This window comes from Festucalex cinctus, chromosome 8, assembly GCF_051991245.1.
Source record: "Festucalex cinctus isolate MCC-2025b chromosome 8, RoL_Fcin_1.0, whole genome shotgun sequence".
Classification (NCBI taxonomy): domain Eukaryota; kingdom Metazoa; phylum Chordata; class Actinopteri; order Syngnathiformes; family Syngnathidae; genus Festucalex; species Festucalex cinctus.
The window spans coordinates 27,630,878-27,657,791 of NC_135418.1; the positions used below are offsets into that span (position 1 = coordinate 27,630,878).

General features: G+C 40.4%; 1 protein-coding gene across 2 annotated transcripts; it reads right to left on the reverse strand.

Annotated features, from left to right (window-relative positions):
* Positions 1 to 1,864: 1,864 nt before the first annotated feature.
* On the reverse strand, positions 1,865 to 26,042 carry slc41a1 (solute carrier family 41 member 1). Of its 2 annotated transcripts, none has more exons than XM_077529602.1 (12): positions 25,850 to 26,042; positions 23,041 to 23,155; positions 22,011 to 22,818; positions 15,788 to 15,895; positions 10,509 to 10,580; positions 9,372 to 9,516; positions 8,296 to 8,442; positions 6,423 to 6,570; positions 6,007 to 6,086; positions 5,320 to 5,460; positions 4,181 to 4,329; positions 1,865 to 2,838 (listed from the first exon to the last, which is right to left on the reverse strand). In XM_077529602.1, the coding sequence occupies exons 3-12, from the start codon at positions 22,488 to 22,490 to the stop codon at positions 2,653 to 2,655; spliced, it is 1,656 nt and encodes a 551-aa protein (XP_077385728.1). In that variant the 5' UTR covers positions 22,491 to 22,818; positions 23,041 to 23,155; positions 25,850 to 26,042; the 3' UTR covers positions 1,865 to 2,652. The 2 variants fall into 2 exon arrangements, with proteins under 2 accessions (XP_077385728.1, XP_077385729.1); XM_077529603.1 differs by lacking the exon at positions 25,850 to 26,042 and adding an exon at positions 25,406 to 25,754.
* Positions 26,043 to 26,914: the final 872 nt, after the last annotated feature.

Consider the following 26,914-nt stretch of genomic DNA (forward strand, 5'->3'; position numbering starts at 1 on the left):
AGGCCGTTCTATGTCGTTATTAGGCACCATGCAACATTTCACCACCGTTGTGGCAAACAACAAAAACACAAAACAAACAACTGGCCATTTGCGAAAAAAAAAAAAAAAAGGGTGACAAACAAAGCCACAACGACAGGACACAATAAACAATCTTATATATAGAATAAATATAGTATGTACAAATTGCTTTGTGTGCTTCTAATAATAAATAGACAAAACCATATCTGCCCTCTTGTAGAAGTATTCACAACTCTCCATTAATATAGAGTAGAAGGCTGGCACCTGGTCAGTAAGAAGGTTGAGAAAAAGAAAAAAAAGAGAGAAAAATGACTTGAACAGATGTATGGATATGACTTGCAACACAAAATGTAGTATAAGCCTAAAAACAAGAATCTCTCTGGCGCCCTCTCGTGTCAATTGAGAATATTACAGTACTTTTTGTTGTGGCCCAGTTTTGAGAAGTTGCTTTTTAACTAAGGTTTCTTTTCTTCATCTTATTTGTTACACAAATCACCAAGAAGAGTTAAAATGATTAAAAAAAAAAAAAAAAATCACAATTTTAACATATTTCACCTTTTTCAAAGAAAACATTCAAAACCAAAACAAAAACAAATTGACAATTTCACATTCAGAGGATGTGCACTGCACATGAATTCGTCTGGCCCCTTTCAGATTACACGCAAAGTCAGACAAGTGGAAAATCATTCAAGCATCTCATGCAAGTTTGAGTTCAAATAAACGGCACTCGGCCTTCTCGTGATGAATTGCGTTTTATCCTTCATTTGCTTCGGATTCACGATTGCAAAAACAAAACACAAGTTTTGGGTTGATTCTCTTTTTTTGTTTTTGACTCCAAATTTTCCAGTTACGTGGCAGGATTTAAAAAAAAAAAAAAAAAAAAAAGTCATAAAATGGACAAGATCCTTCAGTTGGCCACTTTTTTTTTGGCACAGGGTAGTGAGTAGCGATGGGGAAATGAAGCTTCATGAAACACTTATTTACAATATTTTTTCACTCCTCTAGATGGCGCCCTTGGTTTAAAGATAAGAATGGTGCAGCAGACATTAAATTTCCGCTGCTTCTTTTGAGAGTGCCATGTTAGAGGAGTCAAAGAATATCACAAGTTGTTTCATGAAGCTTAATTCGTCCATCAAAACTTTGTCATTGATATTATGACTTTATTTTCTTGTTCTCATTTAGTGTAACCAGACAGAAAACGAAAATGTTAACCCTTTTAAAAATAACTCACTTCAATTAAATGCTTTCTTGGAAAATCTTCATGTACCACAACATTTATAAAGATAACTTTAAAAAAAATAAAAAAATAAAAAAAAAAAAAATAAAAAAAAAAAAAGCTGAAAAACACACAAAATCTTTGTGCAGTTGTATGTGACCTTCCAGTGATTTCCAAATTGGTTCGATGAGGACTGATGGTGAATCTTTGGTGCCGTTTAATTCGATGCAGCGGGCCCCAGTAATGAAGGCAACTTATAAATGATACGGGAACCCAAAAAAATAAATTTGCCATCACGATGTCTGACGGGAATTAAAGGGGAAGTCAACCCCCAAAATGTTTTATGCAGCCCCCACTAGTCTAAATATGGTATTCTGGTTAATATTGGAATATGAGTGACGCAGCAAAATCCATTAGTTTTTATCCATCTCATGGGGGCGGCCATTTTGACACATGCTGTCGGCTGAAGATTACATCACAATTGCTGAGGTAACATCCAATCACAGCGCAGCTTCAGAAAAAAAACAAAACGAAACAGGTGAGCTGTGATTGGTCGTTGCCTGAGCAACTGTGATGTCATCTTCAGTCGACAGCAAGTGGCAAAATGGCCGCCCCCCCCCCCCCCCCCCCCCGAGATAGATAAAAATGGATGGATTTTGCTTCATAAGCCTTATTCCATCAATGTAATATTAATCAGAATGTCATGTTTAGATGAGTGAGGTCACATATAACATATTATTGTCCAGAAACGTTTTTGGTTGACTTTCACTTTAAACTACAATTTCTTGCGTCGTGGGAAAGAGATTTAAATTGTTCCATTCCTGGTTGCGTCTGATGGTGAAACAGCTTCAGTCTGCTGTCATGAGATGAAAACAAAAAAAAACAAAAAACATAAAATATAGTAGCCATACGCACTCTTCTAAAGCACTATGAAACATTTGCATATCGATTTCAGAGAATTTAAAACAAAGCACTTGGTGATTATGCAATATTGGCTTGTTAGGCTTTTTTTTCTTCTTTTTTTTTCTTGGATTTGTTGCAAGATGATCACGCAAAAAGACGGATTTCAAGGCAAGTTTCCCCCATTTAAAATAATGAGGAATAGCCTTTCAAAATAGAATTCATATCAATTTACATCAAACGGATTATTTACCAACAATAATCATCATTTACAATCGTACAACAATAACAGAGTCAGGCGACTCTTATCAGGCAAAAAAAAAAAAAAAGAAAAGTCAGTGGGGCTGAATAAGACCAAAATAGTTTCCAATGTTTCCACATTGAAACAGTCTACATCGTGCATCCAGCAAACTGGAGCACTACAAGTTCAATCAGAAGCCACCGAGGGATTATTATTAGCCCCTTCGCAGGAAACATCCACTTTTTTTCCGTCATCGGCGTCCGCAGGGGAAACGCAATCAGTTCCCCAAATTGGAGTCCCTGTCGCCGATGAAAAAGCGCATGTGGAAGCAGAGGGCAAGGAAGCCGGTTCCCAGAAGGTCGCCGAGCGCCGTCAGGTAAGGGATGGAGAAGTTGTCGGGGTCCATCCCTCGGCCCCACATCCAGTGGACCATCCAGTCCGCCAGGTAGAGCAGGATCATCACCTGCCAGACAACAACAACAATAAAAATGTTCACATCGGGGGCAAAGGCAACTCAAACCGACTTCAGAATGTTTTCCTTGTTGAAAATGATAAAAGTGGGCCAATAAAAGGGATGTAACAATAATGGAAATATCATGATAAAGCAATATTAAAAACCGCACGTCTGTTAAAAAAAAGTCAAGTTGATTTCCATTTGTGCAGTTCTAGCACCCTCTAGTGGCTAGTTCTTTTCTTGTGCAGTTTAATTTTCACAAGGCATGTTTTGGCCCTTCTATGTTTAACTCATTGACTCCCAGCCATTTTCACAGAGGTAAGCCCCTTCGTTCCTGGGTGTTTTGCTGGATTTTAAATCAATTTTGCAAGGCCTACAGAATATTGTGCTATATTGCTATAAAAACATGGAACCCATGTTTCTTAATACCTTCTCTCCAAATGTGTGTTATGTTGTATGTATGTTTATTTTATTTTTTTTAATGCAAGATCATACAGAAGGCTGTGATGCAGCTTCTGACATGAAGAGGTGGCTTAAAGCAGTAGTAGTCATTACAAAAAAACAAAAACAAAATAAAATGTATTTGAGATCAGCCAGGGTCATGTTGCAACAAGCTCTTTTTGTCAGTGTTTTCACCAGGAATGTGAAGATTGATGAAGCTTAGTGATATTCTAATGCTAATTGCTGCAAAACAGAAACAGGTACCAAAATACTTATTTTTTTTTCCTGATTAAAGAAGAGACTCTAAACTTTCTTTTGGTAGGCTCCATGCTTTTATAGCAATAGAACACAATATTCTGTGGGCCATGCAAAAATCAGTCAAAATCTAATAAAACGGGAGCGAAGGGGGCTGCTTTTGTGAAAACGGCTGCGAGTGAATGAGTTCATTTCAAAACAACAAAAAGACAAACAAAATACTTTGAAAAAACAAAAACACATAAATGTCCAAAAATAACCAAAACAAACATGACGATTAACAGGACTTGAAACAAAGAATCAAACAAACAAAGAAACATGGAACCCGGCATAACGCGGCCGTGACATCATGTGACATGAACCTGACGCAGACTGAACGGAAACAGGAAACTAAAATACACAGCATCTAACGAGACAACGAGAGACACCTGGACAAGACACATGTGGCCGAGGGAGCTGATTGGCTGACACAAGAGAGTGAGATGACAAGCACAGGTGGACATGATAAACTTGACGAGGAAAAAAGGGAGACGCAAGGAAAACATAAGAAAACACAAACAAAAGGAAAGACGACAACTATATGCTTAAAAAATAAATAAATAAATGAAAATTAAAACGTGACAATTGGCGTGTTAAGCGGAAATCACAAGTTCACCTGCAGCAGTGCGGCCCCCAGGTAGAAGGTGATGAAGACGGGGGTTAGCGTGGTATGCCCCCCCCTCAGCGAGTTGATGGTGTAGAGGAAGACGAGGTGACCCGGCGCCACCAGGAGGAAGAGCACGCGCGCTGAACGGGAGTTCACAGCTGCGGGGAAAAGGAGCCATTAATAAACACTCGGACCACATTGCGGATGTTTGTTACTTGACTACAGGAACACTCCAATTGTTTAATACGCCATAGACGTCAAATATATGTTCCGTACAAGTTTTTAAAAAAAATTGCTTTGTTTTCTTCTTATATTAATACACTGATTGGACAGCTTATGACCACATGGTGAGTTTGACTTATAATGTGGTGCGCCTTATAGTGCGGAAAATACGGTAATTTATGTAATTTAAGCGAACCACACACGTTTATTTGGCTTCCTGACACGACCTAATTAATGTGTCAAAAGCTTGACGTTCTTTTCCTCAATTTTCCTAAATTAACATGCAAACAAGATATTGCGTTCAGATCTACCTCAATATGAAATGTTCTTGATTTTCTGACCAATCTTTTCTTCAAAATGAGTTAAATAAATCGTCCGTTTATGGTCCTCAATTGTCGTACAAAAGACAATTTCATAAGTTACAGAGGCCCAGAAGGTCTTCTTCTATGACTCATTTCGTCTGTACACAAATCCCACAGCGCCATCTAACGTGATTACGCTGCAACTACATACAGTACCTCGATTTTAATTCCTTAAATTCACTGTCCGTAGTACTTATTCAAAAAACTTCATGTCAAATTTACATTTCAGGATGTGGTCATTACAGACACAAAAATTACGTATTAATATTTAGTATCCATCACGATAACGGTGTTCTTTCTACATCTTCAACAGCGTCACATGCTTAGTTCGTCATTTTTTTTTTTTAAGTTTCCTGTCAATCGTACACAAAATGGGAGTCCGTCACTGACGGATTGACAAACCATTCGTCAATATTGATGGAATGGTATTAATTTGATTCTATTTTGGGTCACCGAATGTTGTGGCTGGTTTCCAACTCTACTACATTTAATTACAGTAAACATTTTTTTTTCGTACTTTAAACTCCCATGAATAATTTCTTAATAAGATAACCGAGAACATACTGGAGGTGAAGAATGTGGAGCAGGGTGTGGGGCACTTCCTGTTCCTGGGCATGGGGTTGGGCTCCCCCATGGGTATTCCGTTCATGTGCAGGTAGGTGGAGATTCGACTGGCTTGAACCGCAACCAGGTTACCTCCCACACCTGACAAATGGAATGACGGTATTTTTGTTATACACAAACTCTGGATTAAAACACGTCAAAATAAATGTGCATATTTCTGAAAATGTGCTTGCGTGACACAAAAATTGAGGCCATCGTCACTAAAGTGGCATCGAGTAACGGCTCGCTTTAACGCATGACCTGGCTCCGCCCCCTGTCTTTGTTATTGCTGCATTCGAGGAAAATGGGAAGTGGGACCAGGAAGTGTGTACTCAGAAATCTCACTTGCAAAGCCGGGAAAAAGTACCCCGATTTCACTGACCGACTATTTACTCAAAATGTGAGTCAAAATGAGGTCAAAATGTGTTTTTAAGAACCAAAATAAAAAACAATTTATCACAATCCGCCATTTTGTTTGTTTACTTTCGCCTCGAATGCTTTCATGTCAGAAATGGGAAAAGCCAACTGGGAAAAATCCGACTTCCGACCGATCCTCGAATGCGGCATTACTCCGCATTCGCACGATGCAGATTAGAACTAGAAATCGTTTATGAAGACATCAAAAATTGTCGTCAACAGACTCCTCACCATTGATGACTGGAGTGAAGACAGCCATCCCAGCAAAGTTTGGGTTGGTAACGGTCTTGTCGAGAATAAGACCGCCGACACTGAAACAAAAAATTAATACATTTAAGAATCATTGCGGATAATTTATTATAATAATAATTTATTGATTGAATTTTCATTTTATTATTATTATTATTAATAAAAATTCAATCTGGTGTAATAACCTCATTTATTGATTGATTGGATTCTTTTTTAATTTTATTATCTGTTCTCATTGCTGCTGGACATGTAAATTTCCCAGAGGGAGCCATCCCAAAGGGATCAATAAAGTCAAGTCTAAGTCTAATTTGGAAACAGTAAACCATAACAAAAAACAGTAATAAATTTGACGTCAATAAAAGTCGAGTATATGGGGAAAGGACGTTAGCGTGAGCAACCTGCTGATGGCCATCGCAATGATGACGGGCTCCCATCCGGAGTAGAGGACTTCTCTGGTGGAAGGGATCTTCCTGGCGATGAGCACCCATATTGGACACAATGCCACAAACACCGCGCAGACCAGAGGGTTGGCGTAGTCGTTGTACTCTGCATGTGAGGATCACATTTTTTGTCATTCATATGGAGCCACCAATTCAATGAAATTGCTTGGACTCAGTAGTCGACTTGTGGCGGTTGTGATGGTACGTCATGCCATTCCTTTAAAGGGATACTTGACTCATTGAGCCATTTTCAATAGTAAAAAGTTAACATTTTGTCTATAATTAATGTGGTAATTATTTTTCATGCACAATTAGTACCTTTAAAAAATAATTTTTCTACTTGCTGTCAACTGATGATGACATCACCTGTGCTAAGGAAGCAGGTAACGACCAATCATGGCTCAGTTTACTGACCAAAACCTGGGTTTGCACAGGTGATGTCATCATCAGTGGACTGCAAGTAGAAACACTACTTTCTAAAGGTATTAACTGTACATGAAAAATAATGAAGTTACCACATTAATTTATAGACAAAATATGAACTTTTAACTGCTAAAAATAGCTCAATGAGTCTCAAGTATGCCTTTAATACTTTGTCCAGAATTAATTCTATAAATTAACTATTTTTCATGTACAAAAAAAAACAAATTCCACTTGCTGTCGACTGAAGATGACATCATCTGTGATGAGGAAGTAGGCAATGGCCAATCACGGCTCACCTGTTTTCTGGGTTTGGTCAGTAAACTGAGCCGTGATTGGTCGTTACCTACTTCCTCAGCACAGGTGATGTCATCATCAGTCGACAGCAAGTAGAAAAACTAGTTTCTAAAGGTATTAATTGTACATGAAAAATAATGAAGTTACCACATTAATTATAGACAAAATATGAACTTTTAACTGCTAAAAATAGGTCAATGAGTCTCAAGTATGCCTTTAATATTTTGTCCAGAATTAATTTTATAACTTCATTATTTTCCATATACAAAACAAATTTTTCCACTTGCTGTCGACTGAAGATGACATCACCTGTGCTGACAAAGTAGGTAACGACCAATCACGGCTCAGTTTGCTGACCAAACCCAGAAAATAGGTGAGCCGCAGTCGAGCAAATATGAAAGTGGTCAGACGAATATGTGCAATGTGAGTTTAAATCTATAACGGAACGTATGGCGTTCAACAGGGTTCCAATTTGGGGCCTCTGCTGTTTTTGTTGCATCTGCTGCCTCTGGATTGCATCTTCAAACAAAACACAGCAGTGGTTGTTTGAAAGCGCACGATAAATATAATTGAGTTGAACGTCGGCATCCCGACGTCACGATTTGCAATTTGTAGTCCAGCCCAACTCGCTATTTCGGCACAGCGAGAACAAGTGTTGTCATTCCTTGAAAGCAGGATGCGTCTTTGTCTGTGTGAAATTAACGTCAAAACATCTCGCAAGTACAAAAGATAAGAGGTGACACCTCAGTCGGCTCACAACGTTGTGATTGTTCCACGAGGTGTGCCGTGTTTGTCCTGTCAGCTGCGGATGATGGAACGGGAGGGATAGCGTGGTAAGAATGGGCGCGGCGGCGACTCGGCCAACAATGAAGGCAAATAGTTGAGCAATCGTTGATCCTGTTTCTTTCGCACCTCATTCAACATTCGAGACACCTTCACTAAGCTGTGCAATTCAGCTCGTCGGCTTTCATTTCCATTAACCGTGTTAGTCCAGTATGTTCAACGTGCGTTTTTTGGGGTTTTTTTTTGCGTGCGTGCGTGTGCGTGCGTGCAAATACGTGTAAAAAACTAAAGAGAGGAAGGAGGGAAGGATAGATTTTGTTTTGTTTGTTACCAAGTTCCTTGTACAGCCCCGTCGAGATGCCGGCCAGTAGCGACAAGGTGATCAGGTCTCCTAAGCTAGCAGCAATGGGCGTGGCCACGTTATCCGGGTTGATGCCCACTTTCCTGGATGCGATGATCACGCCGATCATGATGAGTCCTGTTGGGGCCAAACGTGGACACGTCAAACGGTCAGCGGGTCGCCGACGTTTCAGCTTTTATATGAAAAATACAAGGTTTTGATTTCCTAAATTAATGTTTTAAATTTTTTTTTTTTTTTTTTTTTTTTAATGTTTGACTTTTGAAATTTTATCTTATGAGTCTTTGTTGATGAAATGATGTTGTCCCAATGAGTCAAGTATCACTTTTAAACTTTGGCACTTCATTTGAACAGTGGTCTGTTATGAACTATTTGGAAATCAAAAGACAAAAAAAAAACAAAAAAACAACAACATTATTTTTAAAGGAAATAATTAACTCAATATAAAGATTTGTGCACAAAAAAGCATCACCATTAAAGTGACCTCCTTTGGGATAATAGTAAAGATCTATTCTAAAAAAAAATAAAAAAAAATAAAAAATCATTAACTTAATTTTAACTACAATTTTCAAAAGATTGACAGGTGAATCCTAGATGGCAAATGACAGTTTAGGTCAAACCATTCTGGCTCGAGGAGTCTGTGTTTTTAGAACAATGAAATTTAATAGCCTACTGAATATAAAATTCATTTTATTAACGTAAATTTCCCTGAAATATTTACATAATTTAAGTATTATTTAAAGGTTTTTTTTTTTTTTTAATGCATGGATGCTGCTTCTTAAATTGATTTCAAAGTCTTGCGTACCCCCATTTGAGAACCACTGACCTAGAAGATAGCAAAATCTGTATTTGTGACAAAACACCCTTTTTGTAGGTGATAAATAATTAAATTGATTAGAATAAACAATTGAGTCAAATCCTGCTTTTGCCTCTTGCCTCAAATCCACCTTAGCTGAAATATAAATAAAACCCCAAAAATGGTTCCCAAATGTACACGAGTAGTCATGAATCCAAACGTTATAAGCAATGCTGAGGTGCAAATTTCATACCGAGCAGCAGCGAGGCAATGAAGGCCGTGGCGACGCTGGAGGCGCAAAGCAGCACCGCGTGGCCCAGCCTGAAGTGGCCCTCGGGAATCCAACCGAAGATCACAGCAGCGATGGAGGCCAGGAACCCCACCACGGTGGCCTGGACCTGAACACGTGCGCACGAAACGTCCAAAATGGTTGACATACGGTATCTGAGCGCCGGATAATTGCTTTGAGACGGTTTGGCTCTCCGAACGTTACGTCCGAGAGGCTGCTGCATCCGTTTGTCCATCTGATCGACATCAACAATCGTCCGCAATAAATCATTTAGTTGACACGTAATCAAGTTTTCAAAAAAGGTCATGGGTAAAAAAAAAAAAAAAAAAAAAAAAATGACCCACTTTGGTACAATAGAATTATTCAGCCAAATATGATGTTCATCCATTTATTATAAAAAATCAATGTAAAGGCTCACATCTAGTACATCCATAGAAACAGTAATCCGATGACCATATTGTCACTTTCAATCAAGGTTATTTTAGTTAACTAAAACTAAAAAATAATAATAATAATAACAATAATAATAATAATAATAATAATAATAATAAAAAAATTAAAAAAAAATTTCATTAACAAAATAAAATAAAAACAAAAATGCTTAAAAAAAAAAAAGTAACTGAAACTACTTTTTTATGTTTACAAAAATAACTAAAAACTAACCATAATTATTTCAAAAATGTCCTTCGTTTTAGTCTTTGGTAATTCATTTAATGCATGAGCCTTTGGGGATGATTTTAAATGTGATTTTTAGGTAGATTTATTTTTGATATTAACCGGAATAAGGCCATTTGAAAATGTGTCACACAGAAGTGATGTCATCTAGCAGCAGCCAATAGAACAGCACCTTCAGATGATGTCACTCCCATGGTGTTTTTTTTCCCTTTCTTTTTCTTTTTAATATTAGTCATACTAAGGTAGTAATAATTAGTAATACACTTAAAAAAAAACTAAACTAAAACTAATACTGAAACTATCTAAAACTAAACTAAAACTAAGCATTTATTAAATAACTAAAACTAATTAAAAAAAAATAACAGAACCAGTCAACATTTATAAACCAATAATCAAGGGACTTCATTGACGTGATGTTTCTGATACCTGGATGAGAGCCAAGTTCCCCATGATCATGTTCCACATGTCCTTGGTTGTGTCCATCAGACCAATATTAGCCTGAAAGACAAAGCAGAGCACATCGAGTTAGTTCTGGCTCGCTCGCGCATGAAATGTGTTTGCGCACGCCGCCGTTGCCTCTTGGCCCCGTTGGAACAATAGAAGATCAGTTTTCTGCACAAAGATGCTCTGATCTCTGATCCCCTGCGCTCAAGCCGACGACACTTAGGTCATCTCCTCTCTTTCATCAAACACACACACACACAAAATGTTATGTTCTGGGGTTGGATTCCGAACACGCAGGCACAAATAAGATATTAACTCTTTATTCGCATAACATTGAGAGACGTAGAACAAACTTGACTAGACGAGAAACAACTCGACTGTATCAATAATCACGAGACGCTACGCCGTGGAGTGGCACAGATGAACAGAGGTAATAATCCGACAAAAACACATACTTCTCAGACAGGCTTATATAGACAGCGAGTCGATCTGATTGGCTGTGGCTAGACATGTGAATAGATTAAAGATTCTTGACATCACATAAGCTTCTGATATCACATTGCATCTTACCAGTTGAAACCAGATGCTGTTTACATCAGTTCAAAGCAGACTCTTGACCTCAGTTCAAAACAGACAATTGACCACACGGTCATGACCCAAACATAACGCTTGCATGGCCCAAACGTAACCCTTGCATGACCCTAGTCATGACAGTAAAAACATAACCCTTGCATGACCCTAGTCATGACAGTAAACATAACCCTTGCATGATCCTAGTCATGACAGTAAACATACCCCTTGCATGACCCTAGTCAACACAGTAAACATACCCCTTGCATGACCTTAGTCAACACAGTAAACATAACCCTTGCATGACCCTAGTCAACACAGTAAACATAACCCTTGCATGACCCTAGTCATGACAGTAAACATAACCCTTGCAAGACCCTAGTCATGACAGTAAACATAACCCTTGCATAACCCTAGTCATGACAGTACCATAACCCTTGCATGACCCTTTTATGCTTTTTGTTTTATGCTGGAGCATACACTAGGCTTTGATGAGGGTTCTGACATGACATGGTCGCTTAAAGCAATGGTAGTTGTTACAAAACAATGGCCAGCAGGTGGCAGCAGTGTATAAGAGAACATGTGAATAATGCTGAAACTTAGCTATATTCTAATGATAATTGCTGCAAAACGGAAATAGATACAAATGTACTTTTTGCTTTTGGTAGGTTCCATGTTGTTATAGCAATAGAACACAATATTCTGTGGGCCTTGCAAAATCAGTCAAAATCCAGTAAAACAGGCTGGAGCAAAGGGGGTTGCATCAGTGAAAATGGCTGGGAGTGAATGAGTGAATAAATGACCCCAAAAAGATGGGTCACATGATTAACCCAGAAAACAACACCAAACACTGGGTTGCTTTTTGGGTTAATAATTTCATTTGACCCAACATTTTGAGTTATTTAACCCAAAATGTTGGGTTGGTGCATTCTTGACAAAATTTGGGTTATTTTTGACCCACATATTTTTAGAGTGTACTGTATGTCGTGTGCCGCCAATGAGGTGAATTTCTGTGTCGGTATATTTGTTATTTCACTATCCATCCAGATTAACCTATTCTGCATATTTGTCACTTGGCAAAACACAGACACGGAGAAGTGGACATTTTATACATTCAGCTTATTTGAGAGTGGAACCAGCCTGTCAAAACGTGCATGTTTTTGGTCTGTGGGAGAAAGAGCGAACCCATGCAGGCACGTCGAGCACATGTAAACTCCACTCTGAAAGGCCCCAGCGGGCAGGTTTGAACCCAAAACCTTCCTGCTGCGAGCTGACAGCACTAACCATCGCGCCGCTATGGCAAGAGACAGCGGTCGAAAAATGGAGAAATGTTGTTTGAATGGCCGCAGCTCGAAAAGGATACGTCCTTGCGTTACGTCCGAGAAACAATATGTTGCTGTTAAAGTGAATACATGCTACTAAAACTGCAACTAAGAGGATTTGAGAGCAAGAAATCTTCAGGTTAAAACACTACAAATACTAAAGCCAGCAAATACTAAAACTTGATGTCAATTGAAAAGACCTCAGTGACATGCCAATGTCAATCTGTGCGAAGGTTTGGATGTCAGTTTAACTTTGTGTGAGAGCACACGAGGCTATCAGGGCCATGTAAACATGCATGTGGATGGAGCCCGCCTGCTGTAACATTCAAGAAGGGGCAAACGACCGTGCACGTTGATAGCAAAGTTTAAGTTGGACTGATAACAACAAAAAAGCAAATATTGTCAGAGAGCATTGCGGACTACCAATTAACTGAAAATCGATTTATTTTTGTATTACTGCATTTTATTGCTGCAATTGGTTGGCAACCAGTTCAGGGTGTACCCCGCCTACTGCCCATAGGCCAGCTTGGATAGGCTCCAGCAACCCTTGTGAGGAGCAAGCGGTTCAGAAAATGGATGGATGGATGGATGGATTTTCTTACTCATGATTTGTGTCACACTATGAAGTATTTTCCAGCACAAAACAAAAAACTGTTTTGCAAATGCAATCCAAAATCCACATCACAGTGAATAAAAAATACTGTTTCACGGAAATAATAATAATAATAATCTCTTTATAGGTACAAGATGCAGACGCAGAAAAATGAATCCGAAAAATCAGACAGCTGACCCCCACTACATTGGTTTTTTTTCCAAACAGGAGCGCATCGGGGAAACTTACAGTAGTTTTTAATCTCTTCATTAGCAGCGACACGGAAAGAGACGTAGTCCAGATGGGGTCAACCAAAAAAGCGCTGACAGTAATGTCTCAAGACAAGCTGCCAACTCTGGCCCAATTTGGGAAGGATTGACGCTTAGATCATTTTTATGCTTTAAATCTTTGGCCAATGGCTAAAAAAAAGCAAGAGCGAAGCATGATTCAGACTTCAGATGTCACACATCCGATGTCATGTTGTTCGGTTTTGTTTTGCTGAAGGAAACTAATCAAACAACAGCTGTAAATATGTGTTAGATTATTTATGTATGACACGCTCACGTTTATTTCTTTCAACAAATGTTTGCCTAATTACGGAAGCATTCACTTGAAAAAAATAAAATAAAATAAAAATCTGTTTTTCTTACTAATTTTTTTGGGGGGAGCTTTGTTTTTTTGTGTAATTTTTTAAATTTAATTCTCAATTTTTCTGAATATTTTTTTTCTGTTTTACTGAATATTTTTTTTAAAACTGTGGAAAAAATAAGTAAGAAAAAAACAAAAAAGAGAAAATAATAATTACTCGTGTCCACCATAAGCGAGTCTGCAACAGGTAACTTGGGGTTCAGAGGTTTAAAAAAATAATAGTAATAAAATAAAATTACTCTTAAAAACAGAAGCTGCTGCTCTGTTTTTCGGATTTTTTTTTTGTGTGTATTTTTTGTTTCCCCCGTTTTTCGGAATAATTGTTTTTGTTCAGTAATTTTCCCTCCTGTTATTTTGAATATCTTTTCAGAATTTTTTTTAACAGAAAAAAATATGCAGTCAAACAGAAAAAAATATATACAGAAAAATAGAAAAAAAAATACACAAAAAAAAAACCTCAGGGAAAACAGGATTTTTTAATTTTTTTAAAAATATTTTTCCGTACCCTGCCTACTGCCCGAAGCCGGCTGGGATAGGCTCCAGCACCCACGTGACCCTTGTGAGGAGTAAGCAGTTTAGAAAATGGATGGATGGATGGATGGATGGATGGATGCAATACGCTTCTGTACCCTTATATCTTAGCAGTAGCTGTTGGCTGACTCAGCAATCACACCGCAACGATAAAAGCCAGCACACTTTAATCAACATTGTCATATTCAAAATGTCACAGAAAAGTTGAAATCTCCCTTTTGCTAGAAAGAACGGCTTACTGGTGAAATGGGAGTCATTTGGGCCAGGTCAGTTGGGCCCCGAGCTAATCAGCGTTGTCACTTGTTTCCCCCCCACACACGAGTGGAAAGAATGTGAGGATTGGTCTGCTTCGCTGCAAATCGGCCCTAATTCTCTTTCGACTTTCGGGATCGGCTGCAATACTGGAAGGCCAATCACCCCTTGACATGTAAAATGGACAGTAATAACAACAACAACAACAACAATAATAATAATAATAATAATAGTAATAGATGGACTGACGCAAAGTGGAAAGTGTGCTGTGGTCTGACGAGTCCACCTTTCAAATTGCTTTTGGGGGGTGGTATTAAATAGGTTTTCTTTTCCCCACCCCCTTTCAGGCAAATAATAAACGAAATCATGGGCATAATATCCTCCTAACCAAAGAGGTAACGGACCGCACAGATTGTTATTAGTACAAAGTTCAAAGGTCAGCCTCTATGATTTTATGTGGATGTGTTAGTGCCCATTGCATGGATAACTTGCACTTGCTGAAAGATACATATAAGGTAGCGGGCATTAAACAACAGAATTGAATATAGGTTGAATATAATTCATAAATCTTTAGATACATTTTCCCCCTTTTTTTCCCCCTTATGATAATTAGGAAACAAAAATCAGCATGCAATATTTTTTCTCTCTCTCATAATCTCCACCAATATTCACATTTTCCAAATGATCACCTCTATAAGATTGCAAGCAAATCACATTGACCCCATCACTGGTGAGCTATTTTTAGAACAGGCGCACGGGATATTCATTTTGGGCCTTGCGAGTTTAACTGGTGCCAGCGGGCATATCATCGTAAAACTGTTCAATATTTGCACCTGGGACGGAGCTACACCGGCGCTAGCTTGTGTTTACACTTGACAGGTTCTGGTTTGCTAACGCTAACATCCGCCCCTCCGTTGCACACCTAAACAAGACAAACTGACTCAAGTTTGAATTCTGCTCAGGCAAAACTTAAAATCATCTATAATCGTCAATGGCATTGTCGTCGGGACCATTTTACAAATGGTCAGAGGCAAGCCAGATGATGAAAATACCAGCTTAAACGTACAAGAAAACGTCAGCAACAACATCAAACCATATTGGGAGACCAGGTTGAGTTGAAACATTCAGGTAAAACGATCGAAAGGAATGTTGCTATCAGTTTGGCTGAAATTGCAGGTTCCTCTGTCAATATGACCTGTGACCTCATGAGCAATTTGCCTTTAATGACACTGACACTTTTAGGATGTGCCAGGTGATGGAATTGGGCAACTCTTGACCAAAAACAATGAGTAGCCACAGAATCAATAAGAACTGTAAAACGAAGGCAACAGGCAAACATGACTTACCGCTGTGGAAAGTCTGGAGGCCAGCGTCATCTCCAGGTTGCCTTTGAGGCCCAGTAGTGCAGGAACAAGGATGAAGACCTCTGAGACCTCCGTAAACACAGTCCAATGCTGAAATGATCACAATGTATACGGTCAACATACGATAGTCAACAGCACATTACACAACCCAGGCACAACTACTCTATGTTATGTATATTTATATATTGTATGCGATCGGTTCAACAGGTTCAGTTCGGTTCGTCTTCCCGCCCAACAAAACAGTCAGATAGGTCAGTCAAACTTCATTAATAGATTACTGACAACTTCATTCACACCCAAAATGAGTAAACAGCTGTTTTATTATTTTCTCTGAGGGAAAGTATTAGTATTAGTATTAGCTAGCGATCCAAGATGGCGGGATCTTCTGCGCATGAGCGTCACCGATCGTGCAGGGTCACCGATAGCGTCTTGACAGCGAGACCTGTTGCGGCTCAATATTGATCCGTATATAAGGCGCACTGGATTATAAGGCGCATGGTCAGCTTTTGAAAAAATTGAAGGCTTTTAGGCGCACCTTATAGTGCGGAAAATACGGAAATTGGAAATCGCTATGGTCGTCCGGTCGATTTTTCTAAGAGTCGAAGAGTTGTATATCACAACAAAAAGAGAACCGAGAGATTCGAAGAGAACCGTGTATTTTGTGAACTGTTTCCGTTGATTTCAAAAGTGGATTTCTGCCACTATTTGTTAGGTCTCCTTTGGAAAGAGATCTTTCGACTCAATGGATTGATCCTACCGTAAATACAAGAGAAGACTGGTAAGAGGTGCTGCCAAAGCTCTGTATTCCCTTTTTTTTTTTTGTATTCCTAGGTGTGGCACTGAAAGACTAGTAGTTACACTACTTGTGACTTTGCCTTTTTGCCGTGGTCGGGTCAAGCAGAGCTGCTTTCAGCCAAGTCCCTTGACTTGGCTGCCTGCCATCTGCCAAAGCAGCAGCCTTGAGAGCACCTCTGTGAGCACTCCTCTCCTCTTTCACGGCCGCATGCTTTTAAGGCTTACTCGATCTCACTCTACTTCTGTCTCACAAGCTCGCTTTCAGTCCTCCTGTGGCGATATATGTTGTTGTCTCCATTGAAAACTGGCTCTTGGCCAAATAAGCTCTCTCTCTCTCTCTCCTCAGTCCTCATGGCCACCTCTTCAGTTCTAGGAACTTGACAGTGTACAGACCGATAGGAGTTCTGCTACGCGATCCCTTCCAGAGTTAAGTAACACGATTCCATTTGTGATCGCTTTATTCGGCAGCTGAACCTCGAGGCACGCAATGTTGACGCAACTGGGCGCCGTCACCGAGACCTCAGCAAGCGGTGTCAGTTGCGTTTTGCTACAGTAACAGAAGATACAGTTTGGACACGGCCCCACTGATGAGTTATCGAGTTCATTACGCAGCACTTACACAAACGCACAAAAAAGGTGAAACATCACGTCTGTTTACGACCTTCACAACGGAGAATCAGTGGTGACTCCAATTAAGTAGCGTATTGGCCGTTGTGAACGAACGCCGGTTCATAATTCTCCATTCAAGACAATGTCAATTTGAATGGGATCTTCTTCACGTGGCGATTGCACATGTGTGGAAGCAACGTACGCCGCCTAACCCGGAAGTAGTTTGCGGGTGTCTGTATGTGTTTAAAACATCGTCGTAGCAACAGGAATAATTAGCTGCTTTAACATCTAGTTGTTTGCAACAAACGAAAGGGACTTTTCAAACTTGGGCACTGGCACCTTAGAGAAGAACTAGCTTAGCATTAGCGAAGATGAAGCTACAACAAACAGTCCTGGTTTTGAGCCTTGGGTCCTGGCAAATTTGGCAAACCTGTTTTATCCCGTCAATCTCAAAGTGATTCATAAACCCGTTAAAAGATCATTTAACTGTCAAAGTCATTCCTATTCAATTCCAAATCAACGTTTGCGTCCTCATTCGCATCCGCATCCAACTAAAAAATGTGAAATGTAGCCCTACAATCCACCATGGTTGCCAGTCGCCGGTTAGACCGCGCAAGCTGAGCTTTCCAGCCGTATATTATTCCCAATGTTGCAATGTGTGACCGGCAGAAGGTAAACGGCACAACCAGCTTCCAATAGCTGCCGGGACGGAGCAAAAAAGGCTGGATAATGCTGAGTGCATTGACGAGCATTGTTGAACCGTCAACCAAGATAGCATTTAGCATTATCACGTGCATGTCGGCCATGAAAGTAGTTGCCGGTGCTCACTTTTTGTTGACTCGCTAAAATGCTCCACTTCCTTGTTCACCAAGGGACACGCCTCCTCCGCTCCGGTGCGCACAAAAGCGCGAATGAGCAGCAATTGTTCCAAAAAAACTCGCGAAGGAAGTGTTCCAGTTCGCCTTTTCGGATTTGGTGAGAACGTAGCAAAATATTATATATTTATATTTATACCAAAGCACTACCTGCAGACATGCTAACGTTAGCATGTGGGTTTATTGCTGCTTATTTATTATTGCTGTTTATTGCTCGCTAACTTCAAATGTTAATGCTTGATTTGTGAAGACTCAGGCCACAAAGACGACAAATCAGCTTGACCACTGAGCAACCAGTAGCTTAAATCACAAGTACTGTCGGTCCAGACCGCTTGGAACGTTAGTTGCTCAGGCATAAAACTGTACTTTGTCGTATCTGAATTAGAAAGTGGTACAGAGCCAGTCGCGAATACACAACAACCTGAGTTGATACCACATAGTGGAAAAGGAGCTTTAGGTAGCCATGACACCGCTCAGTAGCAGTTCTGCAAAATACGACCCATCCATTCCTCCATTTTATATACCGCTTGCCCTTAAAATCGATTATAAATTATTACTCTGTCTTTGGGCAGCCATAGACGACAAAGTCTGAAAGGAATTTATGTTGTGGATGTTGGAGTTGGGAGTCGAAAAAAAAAAAAAAAAAAAAAAACCTGCTCCAACTCTAGCAGAGAAAATCCTGGTCAAAGTAAAAGATTAGCCAAGGCTCATGACAGCGTAAAATCTTTCCAAGCTTTGAAACTTCAACACACAGTCCCACACCAACGAGTTATTGTATATCTCCATGTACAAATAAAAAAAATAAAAATAAAACCAAGCTGTTACAGATTACAACAATATTGCAAACAAATCTGTGGCTTTACCACTTCAACAGATGCAACAGATGCAGCGTCACGTTTCATGAAACGTGATCATGTGCACTTCTTAAACACCACACTTATCAAAAATAAACAAAATATATTTACTTAGGCTACATAAAAAATAAAGCTTACAGATCCTCAGTCAGTAACATCACACATGCTAACGTGTAGGAGAATTTTATTTTATTTAATCAATGTATTGTATTTAGTTTTTAAATGCTTAAATGCTTTAAAAAAAAAAAAAAAAAACGAAAACAAACTGAAACTACATTTTATGTTAACAAAACTAACTAAAACTAACCACAATTATAGCAAAAATGTCCTTTGTTTTCATCTCTTTGGTAATTATTTTAACGCACGAGCCTTTGGGGATGATTTTAATTGTGATTTTTATGTATATTTATTGTTTTTATATTAACCAGAATAAGGACATTTGAAAGTGTGTCACACAGAAGTGATGTCATCTCGCAGCAGCCAATAGAAAAGCACCTTCAGATAACGCCGCTCCCATGGTGTATTTTGAATATTGCGCACAAGTAATACACGATTAAAAAACAAACAAACAAAAACAAAACAAAACACTATATTAACAGAAGTAATGTCATCTAGCAGCAGCCAATAGAAAAGCACCTTCAGATGACGTCACTCCTATGGTATTTTTTCAATATTGCGCAACAAGTAATACACGTTTCTTTTAAAAACTAATACTGAAACTAACAAAAACTAAACTAAAACTAAGCATTTGTTAAATAACTAAAACTAATAAAAACTAACAAAACCACCCTGAAAACAAATTATAACTACATTAAAAAAACAACAAAATTAAATTAAATTAGAAATGAGGAAAAAAAAGAAAAGAAAAAAGAAATCTTTCCTGCCCTTTAAGATGGTATTTTAGTCCCCCTCATATATAGTGTAGTGAATAAACACAGGCAACCAGTCCAAGCCACCCAAAATTAGCTGGGATCGACTCCAGTTCCCAAATATACCGGTCGCTTCGCTCGGGGGGGTTCCCTCGCTCTCCTCTCCAATTGCGAGAAGAGTTGAAACCAACTTTCAGCAAATGTTGATCTGGCCTTCAACAATCGCCATTCCCAAGAAGATTTGCACCGCGCGACCTTTCGAGCCCATATATAACCCGGTATAACCTCAGCGGCGAGTTCCTTGCCATGGGAGCGAGGAGACGGACGCTTTTAGGCCAGTCCAACTGCCAAGTGACTGAGCGCAGCTATGCAGACATCTCCACACCCGTTTGGACGGTCGTTTTCTGGGCCAGCCGCGAGTGGGAATGGCGCCAGAAACTCTGCGTGTGCGCGCGCTGTCGAAAATCAAAGTGACTTAACATTAAAAGGTCACACTTGGAAAAGACCCGCGGATTAACGTACGAGTATCCAAAAGAGCGAGCGGGTTACGCGCAATCGCCCTCCTTACAAGGACGCGGGGGGGATTAGCTGAGCTAGCGTTTCACAGCGTCGTGGAGAGGGAATTACACAGTAAGATAGCTGCAAGGGACGACTCGCGGCTGTCAAGGTTATCGTTGCCTCCGAACGAGACTTCTAACGACGGCAGAAACAAGCAAGTCGTTAAGCAACGGCGCATCAAGCCTGTGTTTTGGAAAACAAAGACACCACAGCAGCATGGGGCCTAACATGGGACAGCATGAAAAAATGTTTGACCTCATACCTCAGAATTCCACATTCGTTGGGATACCGCGAGAGTAAACGTTTTCACATTGCCACTATATTTTGTAATTTCTTTTCTTCTACTATAATTCTCTATTCTAGACCTTAACTCTTTGACTGCCAAACATTCACTTCACAAATATGGCACTTTACTGTACTTTAATTTATTTAATTAAATCTCCGGTGTAATAACCTTATTTATTGATTGATTGAATTTTTTTTTAATTTTTTTATTTTTCTCATTATTATTATTATTATTATTAATTCAATCTCTGGTGTAATAACCTTATTTATTGATTGATTGAATTCTTATTTATCATTATTGTTGTTATTAATTCAATCTCTGGTGTAATAACAGATGCGCTGTGATTAGTCATTGGCTGAGGCCTGAATAACTGTGATGTCATCTTCAGTCGAAAGCAAGTGGCAAAATGGACGCCCCGAGATGGATAAAAACGGCTGGATTTTGCTGCGTAACTCTTATTTCACAAATGTAATGTTTAGACTAGTGAGGTCACATATAACATATTGCTGTCAAGAAATATTTAAGGTTGACTTCCACTTGAACACAAAAAAGAAGTAATTTATGAGGAGAATGACAAAAATTACAGTGATTTAACCAGAAAAAGAAATACAACAGTGATAATATAGCAATGTTTGTTGTTTCTGCTGTAAACATGACATTCTGATTAATATTACATTTGTGGAATATGAGTTACGCAGCAAAATCCAGCCGTTTATATCCATCTCGGGGGGCGGCCATTTTGCCACTTGCTGTCGACTGAAGATGACATCACAGTTGCACAGGTCTCAAAGTAACAGTCAACCACAGCTCAGCTTCAGAAAACAGGTGCACTGTGATTGGCTGAGGACTGAATAACTGTGATGTCATCTTCAGTCGACAGCAAGTGGCAAAATGGCCGCCCCCTGAGATGGAGAAAAACGGCTGGATTATGCTGCGTAACTCATATTTCACAAATGTAATATTAATCAGAATGTCGTGTTTAGACTAGTGAGGTCACATATAAGAAATATTTTACGGTTGACTTCCACTTTAGCGCAAAAAAAGAAGTAATTCATGAGTAGAACGACAAAAACCACAATGATTTAACCAGAAAAAGCAATTATTCGATCATTATCTCATCATTATCAGTTTGTTGTTTTAAAATGGACGGGCATTCCCCAAAGGATGTATTTAACACGACACATTCCACCATTAACCAGCTGGTTGAAATGCTTGAGTGACATTCCGTTCCATTGTGAGTTTTAGTACGCTCGGTTTGCTGTAGAACCGGTTCTGCTTGGGATTAACTCCGACCTATGATTATTTTTACGACAAGGCATCTGTGAATTGTGAGTGTTGCATCGTGTGCTCGTTGCTCACCTGGACGATGTCGAGCACCATCCCAGCCGCCACCGTCCCGAACCCGGCCAGCAGGAAGGGGACAACCACCTGCAGGCCGATGGAGAAGGAGGTCTCTTTGAGTGGCGCCGGCGGTTCGGGGCTCTGGTCATTGCTGGTGTCGTCGCTCTCGTTCTGGCTGGCGTTCTCCAACAGGGCGTCCTCCTCGCGCTGACCTTTGGCGTTGGCCCGGCAGTCCATCACCGCCACGATCTCCAACCTCTCTTCGTTCTCCGCGCTTCCGTCGGCCATCTCCGCGAAGGTCGTCACCTCCTTCAGCTCGATTTCCGCGCCGCCTTCCTCGCGTCCCTGCGTGAGGATCACCGGGTGGACGGCGGAGTTGGAGTTGAGGAAGGCCGGCGCGAGGGGCCCGCCCTCCTTCTTCGTCGTCGTCGTCTCAACGGCCCCGGAGGACATGTTGATGTCGGGCAGTTTGTCTTGTTCTTTCGACCAAAGTACCATGCGGAAGCCTTTGCGAGACGACGGGCGTAGCGAGAAAATATCGACTTTTGGGTTTTGCCGACACGCTTTTTTGAGGGAGTCGCCGGACCGCCTGACCTGGTTTTGATCCTGATCGCTCAAAGTGGTTTATCCCATTAAAAAGGCAGACAGGGGGTGATGATCATTATTAAAAAAAAAAAAAAAGGCCAAAGGGAAATTATTACTCTGCGGGGGGGAAAAATGGCAGCAAAGCACATGCATCCGTTTGTCTGCACAGTCTGTGATCCTGTCGGTGTTTTGGGAGCAGGATGAGTATGTTCTCCATTCAATGCAAGCGGCTCTGTGTGGGCTGGCAAGAAAAAGAAAAACGCATACTAGTTAAGTGACCTGGCGGAGGCACTCACCACCATAACCGCATTTGGTCAATAGTCCTTTTTTTCTTATATTCTTCTGAAGTTAATATAAAAAGTCAAACGTCTAAAGTCGCCTCGATCGCAATGCAGGCTCGTCTTGCTCTCAGTCCACTGACCACAGTCGACTGGTCGCTGTAACGGTCTGGGCGAGGTCTCACCTTACACCACGTGGCTGCTGGAAAGGTCTTTTCAACTCGAGATATTTAAAGGTCTGCAGCTCGAGGGTTGAATTACCATCCGCCGAAAGGGACTTCTTAGAGAGTGGACCATAAACTGCATGGGAGGAAGAACATATCAATTGATTAGAAGTACGACCAGACCAGTTCAAGGTGAATCAGGTGAAAAAGGTGAACACAGAAATCGAGGAATGATTTAGAGTGGTGCCTTCAAGTGTTGTCATCCAACTTATGATGCACTAAAAAAAATAATTAATTGTATGTTGGATTTACATTTGGAGGGCGGCACGGTGGTCGAGTGGTTAGCATGTCCGCCTCCCAGTTCTGAGGTCTCCGGTTCGAGTCCAGGATCGGACCTTCCTGGGTGGAGTTTGCATGTTCTCCCCGTGCCCGCGTGGGTCTTCTCCGGGTACTCCGGTCTCCTCCCACATTCCAAAGACATGCATGGCAGGTTAATTGGGCGCTCCAAATTGTCCCTAGGTGTGTTTGTGAGTGTGGATGGTTGTTTGTCTCTGTGTGCCCTGCGATTGGCTGGCAACCAGTCCAGGGTGTCCCCTGCCTACTGCCCAGAGCCAGCTGAGATAGGCGCCAGCACCCCCCGTGACCCTTGTGAGGAATAAGCGGTCAAGAAAATGGATGGATGGATGGATGGATTTACATTTGGCGGCCTTCCTGGGTGGAGTTTGCATGTTCTCCCCGTGCCCGCGTGGGTCTTCTCCGGGTACTCCGGTCTCCTCCCACATTCCAAAGACATGCATGGCAGGTTAACTGGGCGCTCCGAATTGTCCCTAGGTGTGCTTGTGAGTGTGGATGGTTGTTTGTCTCTGTGTGCCCTGCGATTGGCTGGCAACCAGTCCAGGGTGTCCCCTGCCTACTGCCCAGAGCCAGCTGAGATAGGCACCAGCAGCCCCCGCGACCCTTGTGAGGAATAAGCGGTCGAGAAAATGGATGGATGGACATCTGGAAGGAGCTGAAACATGCCGTCGAGAGAAAACACCCCTCAAAGTCAGACGAGTGGAGCAGTTTGCTCCTGAAGAGTGGGCAAAATCACCTGCTGACAGTTGCTGAAGTCTCATTCAAAGTTACAAAAGTCATGTGACTGCAATCAGTGCTCCAAAAGGTTGTGCAACAAACGTTAAGGGTGCCATCGTTTCTGTCCATGCAGGCCTGTTTGTTTGTTTGTTTGTTTGTTTGTTTAACCTGTTGAACCACTATTAAAAATTTCCATTGGTTAATGTTCATTACATTTGTATGTATCTATATATGCATGCATGCATGTATGTATGTATTATTATTATTTTTTATTATTATTAAATACATAAAAAATCTTTGCCAGGTAAGACCAATTTTCCATGCTTTTCTAAATAAACACAGCCATAAATATAGATAAATAAATAAATAAAAACAAAGTAAAAAAAACAAAAAACAAAATTACAACTCAGAATTTTTGTGTCAATTACATGATTAAAATTGATGTTTCTATTATTATTCCTATCTGCTAATGGCCTCACAAACAAAATCCCAAATTTCCAACAATAATGTTAGTAAGCTACTAAGTACTAAATAAATTGCATTTGAAATCCCAGAGTGGAAAGTAACAGATTACAAAGTATGAACATAGTACATCAATTTTTTCTAACTATGCACTCAAGTATTTGTTTTATTACTTTTTACTTTTACTCCCTATATTTGAAAGTAGTCACCTTTACTTTCCAGTCATAATCAAAATTGATTTTTTACTTTTTCACCCTCCATGGATTATGACAGTGTTAAAAAAAAAAAAAAAAAAAAAAACCCACAAAAAAAAAAAAAACCCACAGAGGTTATAGGTCAACCATGGTTGACAGACAGTCTACAGTTATGAATAGGCCTATATATAAAGTAGCCTACAAAGGAACAGCAGCGACATGGAGAAATGTGAAGCAACATGGAGCATCAGATCCGGAGAAGCAAGATATTCCTTCCCCATCCTTGGCTTGCAGACAACATGTCTGCTCCAATGATTATGGTTGCCAAATGTTTGTCTTGTGCCAGATTGAAAAATTGTGGCTTTTGGCACACAAAAATTAAACAACTAATCTGTTGGGTGTTATAAGCTAATTTAGCACCAAAACAAAACGTTGCCAAGTTCACAGCATCAGTTGTAACGTTGAGCTAACACTGGATAGCTTTTTAACTTTTGCACGTCTTTTTCTTTCTTTTTGTTTTACATCCATACCTTCACTTTGAATTAGGTTTTGCCACCTCGAAAGCCAGCAGGTGCCCTAAACACCTGACACGAATGTATTACGACACAGCAACAAATAAACAAACATTTCATTCTCAAGTCAAGTCAGCTTTTGCTTACAGTCTTGACTTGACGCAGATTTCCTCCGCTCGTATGTTGCGACATCGTCCTAAATTCGCGTTCATCCCTGCTGAAACCATCCTGTTTAGTAGTCCGGACCAACACCAGGCGAACCCAACATGGCAAAGGCGTAAATTAGTGCTCCCTGGTCAGGACTTGAATAGACCAGCCCCCCCTCCTTGTTCCTTTTCTTCGGCTCATTTCGTCAAGGCCAGGATGGCTTTCTGTTCCCAACCACCGCCGGCTTGGGAGAGAAAGTCAACTGACACAAACATAAGCATGCCGAGTTAACTCGTTCGCGCCGGTACAAACATGGAACTAAGTGTTGGAATAAATCGCCGATACCCAAAAAAAAAAAAAGTGTCTGCGCATGACACATTCCGCCAGGTGCAATATTGCGCAACAGTCAACGTTTAAAACATGAATCTCACATGCAGCGCTTACCTTTTTGTGTCCGTGGTCCGTACACGACCCGGGTTGAGGCTCGGTCGGAGCTGACCGCATGTATCCTTTCCTTCCTTCCGATCCTTCCTCCCTGTTCACGCGCTCCGGGCTGAGGCACGGATGCTGGCGTGCACGCCTTTTAAGTACGCTCACATCGATGGCCGGGTGCAGGTTAATAGTTAAACTGTGTCCCGGTCACGTCACGTCACGTCACGTCACGTCACGTCACGTCACGTACGTTACGTTACGTTACGTTACGGCGCCCGTCCACTAGATGCGCATCGACAAATACGCAGCCGTCCAAATTCGATGCAGGGGGGCCAGCCAGGCAGGAAGGCAGGAAGGACGAAGCCACAAGGCGAGCCCTCCTCCCCGATCCCCGCACTTTTCAGCTGACGCGAGACGGGACGGGCCGAAGCAACATTTCCCCTCGACTGCAAACCGACGCGCATGCTCGCCAGCTGGTCATGACCAGTCGGAATTGATGGTGCAGCGCTGAAATTCCTGGGACGTATATCGCATCTTTTGTCGTCACGTTTCAATTTCTAATAACTCATTCGACAAATACAGAAACATGAACTTCAATGGCTGTCTTGTGACAAAATGTAAGTGTTGTCAAAACGATTCCAATTAAATACCAAATTACAGCTCTTGACCACCTTAAAAATAAATAAATAAATAAATAAATACATAAAAATCCTGTCGGTCTCGTCTCTCTTGATGAACAACTTAGATAGATATCAAAAAAAAAAAAAAAAGTGTTAAACCAGTTCTTCTGGACTGTTTTAAGTCTTTCTTGTATTGTTAAAACATTAATTTAATCACTGACTAATCATGCCCCGGAGGTTGTATCTCTCAATACAATTCTTTTGTAAAAAAAAATAATATAAAAAATTACATTTATTTTGCGGTTACAAAGGACAAAAGTACAAAAGTACAGATTAATGAACACAAATATGAACCTAACTTTCCAAAGCTATCTCCTATCAAATATTTGTCAGCTCCAATTAAAAATAAATAAATAAATAAATAAAAAATAAAGGAGACATACTGTATAAAATTTAA

Coding starts and splice junctions, on each gene's coding strand:
- slc41a1 (XM_077529602.1), bottom strand. CDS start 22,490: ATGGTACTTTGGTCGAAAGAACAAGACAAACTGCCCGACATCAACATG. Junction 6,571..8,295: donor GGGGCTGTACAAGGAACTTG/GTAACAAACAAA, acceptor CCTCACATGCAG/AGTACAACGACTACGCCAAC. Junction 5,461..6,006: donor CTTCACTCCAGTCATCAATG/GTGAGGAGTCTG, acceptor TCCATTTGTCAG/GTGTGGGAGGTAACCTGGTT.